Source organism: Melanaphis sacchari, unplaced genomic scaffold (assembly GCF_002803265.2).
Source record: "Melanaphis sacchari strain LSU unplaced genomic scaffold, SCAv2.0 Contig40_pilon_pilon, whole genome shotgun sequence".
In the NCBI taxonomy this organism is placed as follows: Eukaryota; Metazoa; Arthropoda; class Insecta; order Hemiptera; family Aphididae; genus Melanaphis; species Melanaphis sacchari.
Genome location: NW_020271264.1, coordinates 2,723,071 through 2,735,026, shown reverse-complemented (window position 1 = coordinate 2,735,026; position 11,956 = coordinate 2,723,071). Strand labels below are relative to the sequence as shown.

Genomic DNA, 11,956 nt, shown 5'->3' with positions numbered 1-11,956 from the left:
TTGTACCTATATATCGTTATAAATAGCAATAGACAAAAAATGTTTTTGATTTTTTTGCTACAAAGCAAATAATATTACATTTTGTTTGATGACAATATGACATATGTATGTATGGATGACGTAGAAATGGATTGTATATAAGTTCAGTGCATATTTCAATACAAGTTACAATTTAGAAATGTATTTACATCACATACCTCATACATATATTATCATAGCGTAAATATTTTCTGAAAAGTTTTATTTTTTAAACACACACTTAATCACTTTATCATGTGTTATATTTATAATATGTATGGTTCAAATCTTCGACCATATAAGCTAATAGACGCGCCTTATTATATGCTTGTATAGGCACAATTATGTAGCCATCATATTTAATGATATGACGTCACGTTTGGGCAAAACAATTTCGTGTTATTATTAGTTCGTTTATTTGGCGTTCACTCGTTCACAGCGTTTGCCCTTTGCCATTTGGAAGTTTGGAACACATTTTTATTATCTTATTGGCTAATTAATTATTAATATAATTATTATAATTAAGCATATTATTATTTAATATTTATTATTCATATTTTCTATATAATATTATATTATATAAAAAAAATGGTAATTTCATGTTCAGCATATAATTGTACTTAAAGATATACTAAAGGAATTTCATTTCATGGGTAAGCATATTTAAAAAATATATTTATTTATAATAACATTTTTTATAATTTAAATAATACCATCAGGTATTCAATCTTTAGATGTCAATTTCAATGACGAAAACGATATTTTTGAAAATCAGATTTACTTAAACGAACATGATTATTATAAGCTTCCAGAATTTGAAACACTTTCACATTACGTTGTAGATGTTGTAAGCTATAAATCTGGATTTGTAGTAAAGAAAGTTAAAAAAATTGTTAAATGTAATGTTTGTATTAGCGCTTTAACTTCAACTGAACATACATCTCGACTTGTAAATCTAAAACAATATTCTTCAAACACAAAGGGTGGACTCATAAATGCATCACCTGATGTTATTTATTTGTGTAAACTAGCTGAATCAGAATTTAGAATAATTGAACAAACTAACAATTTGAATAAAAAAAACATTATGGAGGTATTAGTCATTAAATGTTTACGAAATATGAACAAATCAGTTTTTAAAAGTTTACATGATCATATGTTTGATGAAGATGCTCAAGGAAATCATATAATATCATTAGTCAAAATTATTATTGCCAATTATTTAAAATTAAGACTTCATCATAAAGCAGATTCGATTAATGACGTACGAAATAATAAACGTGTTCGTAGTGTATTAACTAAACAGATTTTATTTTCAAATCAATAAGATTCAAAATCACAGAATAATAAAATTGTACTATTTTATGATTTTAAGCGTATATAAATCTGAGAGTCTACAATGAGGTAACAATATACTAGTTCTAAATATATCATTTTGGTAAATTAAATTTAATAATAATTATGTTTTAATTAATAAATAACTCGTTAACTAGGAGAAAAACCGAGATAGACAAATAGATAGATAAATGATAGTATAATACTAAGGAAATAAGAAATTAAGAATTAAAAATTTGTAAGTAAGCTATTAATCAAAAATATTCTATTGGGATAGCTGGAATACTATCTATAGTCCGGCCGCCGGCCGGCGTTATTGCCCAAACGTGACGTCACACGCTACATGATGTTGGCGTCAAGATATTTACCGTATGCCGCGTCTATTAGCTTATATGGTCGAAGGTTCAAATGACAATCGCGATACGTTTGTTATTATTTTTAATAATCTTATCTACAGAGGATAACGATTTATCATGTCGATAATTTTTCAATGGATAGATAATATACAGAATAATATATATCACTACACATTTATAAATAGTCACATATTGAATACACATAGCATCTTGGTGGTCTCGTTCGAAATTGGCACACTAACAATATTACTCTGTTGGTCGTTAAGGCGTTACTGATGGTTATTCATTTTTTTTTTTTTTTTTTTATCTAAATATATAAAATATACTTGCCTCATGCCGGCCGCAATATTCACCCTCTCTCTCTCTCTCTATATATATATATATATATATATATATAAATTTAATATATTATATATAGATCCCCGGACCATATGGGTGTTATGCAAGACCGAATGGTTTGTCATTAATTATTTGTTCAACTATATCGTACTATCTTGATCTCATATCGATATAGGATGGCCCGTAATGTATAAAATTACACGGTAGTTCGTTTCATTAAATTATACATACTGCAGTATAACGGACCGGAAAATATAAAGTAAACAGCGGCGCGTACAGTTTCCAAAAAAATATCGTCCAAACGGCTGGTTTGATGATAATTATGCAAGATATATAAATTATAATGTATAAATTTAATACAAATAGTGTCTTTCGGGCACGGGGCAAACGGCAGACACGTTTTTGGCACGCGTGCGCCTCGTAAAGGATCCCCTTTCCGATTATAATATTATTTACACGAGTTCCGTTTACGTACACATACACTCGTATATACGCTAAACAGAAACCGGTGTTTAACGTGCACCGTCATGAATATTACTCAAAATACCTTTCGTTTTCATATATTTATGTATACATATCTACTTTCAATTACTATGATACCATTGAATTTTATTAAACAAATATCATAAATGCGCGTTCGTTTCGTCGAAAATGTACTTATGTAACGTATTTATATGCACGCGTATAATAATTATGATGTTTATTTCACATAACCGTGACCACTATATTGTCCACTCGTACGCGTAATAATTTTATTCGTTTAACTCAATAAAGCTGATGCTGCGACGTACCACTCGTGCATATTACATATACAATTTATATATTATACTTGAATAGTTAGATACTTAGTATACGTATTATATATCATACATTCATACAATATATTATAATATATGCTATTGTCAATGTTTGAAATAAATTGTGGTTTTCTATACACACGCATGTAATAAAAACCCAGTCATTCTATAGAATAATGAGGATTTTCATTGAAATACTAAATAAATACAAAAATACTTTTTTTTTTTTAATTACAGTTATTAAAATCATATGAATCACATAAATTAAAGGTTACATTATAACAATATAGTTTGTGTATATTATCAATTATTAAATGTAATTATTTAAAGTTCAGAATAATATTATTTATAATTAACCGTCAAAATATTTATATATTATATAAATCTAATATTTTATAGGAGTTTTAATAATAAGACAATGTATAAATATTAAACTTGAAAAGGTTTATTATGTTTTTTTGATTGAATTAATTTTGACGCATAATCAAATTCAATTCACTCTTAAAGTATTTTTGACGAAAAATACTCGTATATTAAAATTTAAATACAAGTGCATTTAAAATTACGAGTAGGTGATGCATAAAGTACTATTAATATTATGTCAAATTATAAATTATAAATTTGTATTGAATTGAAAAATTATTTAGAAAAAATTGGCGATTAGAACTCCTGCAATTATTATTTTTTTTAACGCGTGAAATAGCCTGTGCTTTTAAAAAAAATCTTTGACTATTACCAAACTATTGGAATTTAGATGACATCACGGGTTGTAATAAATTTTTCTGTACCTACATATACACTGAACTTTTTGACCTGGCATACAATTGGGTTAATATACCGTATTTTAAACAATACAAAAATCCAAGGTGAAAACCCTAGTTTCTATTGTGTCTACTGTTTAATCCTTATGGTTTATATTGATGAGCACTAAATATAGGTATTAGATACACTAAAGGAAACATAATATGTAATAATAATACGGTGGTATCAGTTAATGGCAGGTAGAAACATTTGTCCGATTTAAATATTAGCAATAGTTTAAAGTTTAAATAGATATATCAAAAATCAATGACAAATAAAATTGTACCTATGTATACGGTAAGTTTATTTATTTATTCATAAGACGCTAAGGCGTACACCGTAAATATGGATCAATACATATTGTAATACTATGAAGAAGTACCTAATACCTTTACTGTATTTATGCAATTATGCGTGTACATTTGAACTGCAAGTATGCTACATAAACCACAATTGACGTTTAAAATTAAAAATTTCAACAGATTTACTATTGTTTTTGTTCGGTGTATGGACTACGAAGAGTCCCTGTCGCGAACCACCTTCCCCTCTCTCTATCTCATTGAAGTATATGCGCGCGCGGCAGACGTGACGCTTGATTGGTCCAAGAAATAATAATTTTCAAAATTACCTATGTAATCGTCGGGCATCGGCCCAGGTGTTTGGTTTTCCATATACGCTCATGTGTATATATGTATACGTAGTATACTGTCCGTGTATAATAATAATATACCTACACTCGGCGGTGATTATCATCAGCTGTCAATCACAATTTCGATAATACCGATAATTATTTTTTATTATTCTATGAGTCCTATATATGGGTGCCTATATATATATTATTATAACAAAGCGTTTTATTGTTCGATTCGGGCACGTGGTGGAAGTTAATAACACGACGCGTATATAAAAAAAAATTATATATATAAATATAATGTATACTCACCTACCCTTTTTATTTCCGAGGGTTGGCACAAAAGAGTTATATGCCTACATCGTGCTATCTGGTCAATTATTAATTATTGTTTTTCTAAACGTATAATATGTTTTACCCGCATATATGATTTTCGTTTTATACGTTTTTATTTTTTTTTTTTGCGGTCACGTCGGAAGTGTACGCCCAATAAGTCGAGACTATCGAAACCTGCAGCTGGACTTTGCGGTTTATACAACACACACATCACCAATCTCGTTTTGGACAAAACAATTTAATAATAATAGTATTGATGTTTGAAATATATAATATGTGTATTATATGTATAATAATAATATATTAACTCTATTGTTTGAAAGTGCACCTATGTATAACATATAGTAGCACTACGTTTATTATACATAGGTAGGTAGGTACACAACGATATTGTTTTGTGGTTTCCGGTAAATTACACCTTGACTGGATTTTTTTTTTAACCGTAAGAGCGCGTTAAAGTGGTAAAAAAAGTAATTTTTATCGTATATAAACCCGTAATTTTGGTTTTTAAACAGAACCCTTTTCAGTTTCAGTAGTGATCGTTTACTAGCTACATATAATATAATAATATAATTGTATTATGTATATACATAGGTACTACAGTTGGCTCGACAAATAAATTTGGTAGCCATATCGGGGTAAATCAAGCGGAAACGGGATCATGGCTATTATATACTTTTATTATTCGTATCACGTAGGTGGGTAAACAATCGATGTAGGTACTCTTAAAAATTCGTTTGGTTTTTGTGTTTAATACAAATCCTTACAGTTCAACATTTATGCCTTTATAACATTTTAACCGTCATAATATAGTATATAAAGTCGGTTATAGATTTTTATCAAATTAAATAAATATATAAGAACCCCCCAATACGAAATAATAATACTTTACGTGCAAGTAGGGTCTATTTTTGAATTTTTATTTATTTCGTTAAATAGCCGAGAACATAAACCACATGGTATATTATTTTATGTCGGGTTTACACCACGCAACCAAAATAACAACATGTCATTTTTCCACAAATAAGAAATTAAACAATTTCACGACTTTTTTTAATTTAGCGACACAACATGTTTTTGTATACACTGTACATATTCGTCATCTAGTAGTCCACGGTTGACTTTTTGTTTGCAAACCTTAATAACAGGTAAGACTAATTTTTACAAAAAGATTGCTGGATAATTAACTAATTAAAAATTTATACTTTAAAATTTTATAATATTATAGGTTAAATTATATACATTCTATTTTTATCAATGTTACTATGCGGCGAACAATTATATTTAAAAGGATAAAATAATATTTTACCACTTTTGCTGTAGGTATTAATAGTGTAAAACGATATAGAAACAAATAAGAAAGCTTAATTTAGAAAATAGAGATAAAACGAAATACCTATTTGTGAGAGATAAAAGACTGCTTATATGAAAAAATGTTTATTGTAACATGTTAAAAACTTCTTAAATGTTAACTTTTATTCGTGGTTTCTATATATTATACAATATATAAATTATATACACAAATCTTTCAAAATATATTATACTTAATACTTTTTAAAAATCATTCAAAGTAGACAGTAATCTCTCAATTTACAGATAATATCTATATACTTCGATTATTACAAATTTTAATCATAAATTCATAAATTTGTCATAAATCGTATAGACCAGGAGTAGCCAACATGATTAGGTTCGCGAGCCACATAGACCAATACAATACCAAGAGCCAAAATGTTTTTAGACACATTTTACATAATTTGTTAATTTTTTTATAATCTATTGCCTAAAAAATTAAAATTCATAGTAATATTAAGTAAATTTTTATTTTATAAATAAGACACGAGCCACATCTAACAATGACTAGAGCCGCATGTGGCTCGCGAGCTGCAAATTGGCCACCCATGATATAGACTCTAATAAATTTAAAAAACCTTATAACGTATAAATCCTATATGGACTATATATGACTGATATCTGATACAGGAATATAAAAGGTAATAATAAATATATATATATATAAGTAAAAAGTAATATGTATAATAAGTTAAAGAGTTAAGTTTCACGAACACTAATAAGTATATGTGTTTTTTTTTATAGCAGAAGTGTTTGTGTAAAATTATATTGTAAATAAACTCCCATGGTCTATAATGATTTTTATAAATATTTCTAACGATTGCATTATGTACAAGAACTAATAATAGAGTGTAGGGTGAACTTGAATTGTTTTTAAAACGTTGACATAAAACACTTGACGTAATATGCACACCAAAAGGCTTTTGGCTAAACAAATTATTTTCAAGAGTTATTTATTTTTTTTGACTCAAGAATCGAGATAGTCAACATAATACAAGTATTGTCAAATTTAACAAGAAGAGGGTAAAAAAACGCAAACAATACGATGTTAAATAATAGTAATAAAAAAAAAGCATTATTCTTAAAATAATATAATACATTTTTTTTATTTATTTATTATAAGCAGCTCTAATGCCAACTGCTATAACCAGATACATTTCATGACTTTGCATATCGATTAATTTTACTCGGAAAATGTTTTAGATAAGATATCAATCAGATTCAAATAACCATTTCAGTACCTTACATGGTTTTATTTTTCATACTTCTGGTTATTAATATGTACAATTATTTTTTTACTATAGAATAAATTATTGCAATGCATTTCTATAGAATTCGTTTTAAAAACACATTAATATTTATAATTTTACAAAAATACGTATATTATATGTATATAAGTAAAATACGTTTATATTATTTATAACCATAATTTAGTAGCCAGTAGGTATTTTCATTTTTAACTAATGTTTTATAATTTATAAATAATAAATTTATAAAGATGTATTTATAAAACTATTAAAAGATTATTCGAAACCAATCTATTTTTCTTTAAATATTTATAATACTTCAGCAACGTATTAAAGTATAATTGAAATTTTGAAAACATATTTATTTTTAATGTACGTGATAAATTGGTTTTTAATCTGTCCATAGATATATATTAAATTAAAATATTGAAATAAATAATTATATGATGCGTATATCATTTTTATACTTTTTAGAAAATTAAATTTTAAATTTTAACTTTTTTCATAAAAAATGTTTTTTTGGTACTTTGAAAAATATATGACATTTTGTCCAATATTACATACAGTGAATTACATGAATTCCATAAACAACAGACACTATACGGTTTGAAATATAACACGACAAAATAAAATTATAATTTTTAATTAGACAAAGTAATAAGATTGTGAGTTTATTAAAAATATTTGTTTTTTTACATTGTAGAAATATTTAAGTTTTTATGTTATTATAAACAAAAAAAATCTATTTTGAAAATTTTTATATCTTAATAATTACATATTAACAACATTGGCAAAACTTAGTTTATTGATACCTAACCAACTAAAGTATAAAAGTTTTGTAAAAAAACTTAAAACTGTTATAATATTACACTATTTTTCATAATTTACTAATTAAATAACTTTTTAGATAGAAACTTGTCAAATTATTTTTTAGTACCTATTTAGTATATTAATAATATTATTATACATATATTATATGTCATAATATAATATTCATAATCAACAATGGACCATGTAAACGAAAAGATATTTAAAATTATATTTACGTGATATATTATCTATAAATTATAATGTACTTAAACATAAGTTATAATAAAATGTTCACATATATGTGCGGTACACGTGTTATCCGGATATAGGGTGCCCTGCTAGCGTTAAAACTTTTTTTAACCGATAGCATTGCACGAAACTCCATCTGCAGCAGTCGTTACCCCGCTACCTCAATCATCCTGTCCCGGATAGTCTTAAAAAGCCCCAACTACTATACTTATTTAGCCTGCACGTGTACTTCCGCGGTATCCTTCAGTATATCATATACCATTATATTATAATATACTACGATACGTTAATGTGTTTTAAATTAATTTTTATTGTTATAAATTGTATACAATATATTATGATGGTTGTCGAGTGGCAGTAAACCAGTAAATAATGAATATTATACAAATTATAATAAGCTACGATTCGTTGAAACAGTAATATGACTATATATATGATAATATAATTACTCGATTTTAGTTGTATGGTTTTTCTAAAATAATTGTATAGTCATAATAACCATTCCATATTTTAATTTTTAATTTTTTCATAAAATATAATTGTACATCATAATGATGGTTTCAATCTCATACATGTAGGTAACGGAAAGTATGCAACAATTTAATTACGTAATTATATTTAGACCACAGCATATAATTATTTTAACATAAAATATACCACATACATTAATATTCATTAGTTCGAAAACTATAAATGTTTTTTAAATATTTTTTTTACATAAATTGAAGTCATTACAACATTTTCTGATTGAAAACATTATATAATTTTAATTTTTTATTCCTAAGCAGCATATTTCCTAAGTAATTTGATGTGTAAAAATCTTGGTTTACTATTCTACTGACATCCACATCTTAAACAATACGAGTATAAAACCGTTAGAATTTCGATTTTTAGTAAATTTTCTGATTTTCTGAAAAATATTCTGTTTCGGAATATAAAATTAAAAATGTTCCTACCTTATCACTTAAAAAATAAGCTTTGAATAACGATAAAATATAATATTTTTTAAATACGTTGTTTTTTTTTTTTTGAAATAATGAGTCTTAAGTAGGTACGTTTAAAAAAATCATTACATTTAAATATATATAAATATAATTTTAAATAAATTTACCACTGTACTTATAACCAGAGGAATTGTGATAGTCGCGAGAACCAAACTGATATATGATCGACCACGGGTTCCTGCACCTGGATTATTATATCCTGTAGCAGCCTGCGGTTACCTATATATTTGTTTACGCCCACGGTCATATAATCTTTTTACACTGAATGAGATTTATGAGATCTACGAACGATTAATTTTTAATAATTGTTATACACGAAAATAATATTTATATATAGGTGCGCGTATAGGTTAGGTCCAGGTGTAACAGCAATAAACATGGGCGCCCGTCTGCATCTGCAGATTAAATCTATGACGGGGTGGAATCATGACGTAATTGATACAAATAAAACGAATCTAAGAAAATAATGTACGTATAATTATTCTTTATTGCTAGAGTTAAATAACTTACATAGTAAAATATTGATAAAATAGGAAATCCAGCACTGATCTCTACTAAGATGAAACCTTTTTCATTAAAGACTGTAAGGTACCAAGAAACAAGAATATATATATTTATCTAAAATTTAACAATTACGATACCTACTATAAAGTTCTACTAGAGAAACAAAATTGAGATTTTAAAAATATATTTAATACATTAAATTCGGTTAAAATGCGTGTATATATTATCGACCATTTGCTAACTTATACAATTATTCAATTGAATTTGTAAATAACTTGAATTCAATATGTCTGTGTTAGGGATTAATCGAATTACGATTGGGGAAAATGTTAAAATTTTATTTTATATTGAATTATTGAAATATAATAAGTCTCGACCTATATCTATCACGGGATCTATGGTGGTATCAAACCACACTCTACAGAGTCTCGAACGTAAGTATAATATTAATAATATATATGTATAGGTATTTGATGGTGTACAATTTTCACAGTATGATTGTATTACGCGGGTAAGTACGACTTATTATGTTACGGCGGCATCGCGTTACTCTTGTACACTCGTGATTCACCGACGAACGCCGCGATAGAGACCGAACAAGAAAACACGTGTCATAAATTATTATTATAATAAAAATATATAGTAGTAGCGTTATGCATATTACCCGCACCGCGGCGTCTTGTACAACAATAATGTTGCCGCAGTGAATTTAAATTTTAATCATTTATTGTGTAGTTAACACCTATATATACGACCGATGCGTTATTGCAAAACGACCGATTTGTAATAGTTGTAGTGTAGTATAAATACGGTCATTGTAGGGCTGTCCTATTATATCATTTATATCATATAGCGTTTACCCTAAATACCTAAGACTTAAACAATTCACCGTCCCTCTCTTTAAACAGCGATTTGTACAAATTATTCGTAAAAACGTTTTTAAAATAACACTATCGTTTCAAATTATAATTTTAAACAATATGATCATACAATAATTTTAAAGAAGTTCGATCGAATTTAGTCAGTAGGTGTCTTTCATACATATATTATATTTAGAAGATCCCGTGCTATACATTACCTGTGACAAATTAAATAATGTATGCCAATCGATTCACTCTGTCTTATAAACTCTGTTAAATGAAACCTACACACACTTTTATCAATAATTTGAGTGTTCAATTATAAAATACAGATCTAAAATTATATATTATTATAATGTTTATTATTATAGAGTATGTATGCAATAGCGTAAATTTATAATTCAAAAAAATAACCGACTAAGAAATAACTCTTTCCATTAATATCCCTTTTTACAGCTTTTAACTTCCTCGAATGAATTTTGGAAAATCCTTTCTTAGTGGATCTTCACGCCATAAAATAAAACTACTGACCAAATTCTATACTCATAGGTTCAGCGGTTCTGGCTAGGTAATAATGAATTAGTCCGTTAAAAATGTTATTTTATAAATATTATGTAGAAGATATACCGACTTCTATATGTATACACTGTACGGTATATGCACAACTACACCTAAACTCTCGTGTGATAAATTTTTAAATATAATAAAATTCTATTTGCGTGTAATCTGCATAAATTATAAATACATTCAAACATCATACAATATAATGGTTATGACATATTGCAGTGGATTGGTATTAGACCGCAATTAAACCGATTATCCAAGACATTTTGTGAAAAGAAATAAAAAATTTTCAGAACATAGAATGACAAGAATGACGTGATAATATTATATATTTATTATTTATTGATCGTGAGGATGACACTAAACACGAAAACCGTTTGCAGAGTAATATTTAAAATCCAGATTAAGGTTTTGTATAAACGTGTTTACCCATACACTGGGATTAGATTAGATGGGTACACCGACAGAAATCTTAAAGGAATAATTTATATGTTAATAGACTACACACGATTCGTGTCATCGTATATCCACTACCCTCCGAAAGTCTAGACACATAATGGAGAATTTATTTTTTATTTTATTGCAATACTGTATGTTGTAAAGTGAATAGAGAAATAAAAATAATATTAATAATAATAATAATTACAACAATATCAATAATGGACGATGACGATGAAAACAAAAACGACCAAAAGGTGAACGGAAATTGCGACCTGACAACGTCTCAAAATGCGTCACATCTTTAACGGCCG

The 11,956-nt window shown here is 27.0% G+C and overlaps 1 protein-coding gene across 1 annotated transcript; it reads left to right on the top strand.

Moving 5' to 3' along the window:
* Window positions 1-619: 619 nt before the first annotated feature.
* Window positions 620-1,739, top strand: LOC112597404. Its single transcript, XM_025343448.1, has 2 exons — window positions 620-671; window positions 753-1,739. The coding sequence occupies exons 1-2, from the start codon at window positions 668-670 to the stop codon at window positions 1,343-1,345; spliced, it is 597 nt and encodes a 198-aa protein (XP_025199233.1). The 5' UTR covers window positions 620-667; the 3' UTR covers window positions 1,346-1,739.
* The last annotated feature ends 10,217 nt before the right edge of the window (window positions 1,740-11,956 follow it).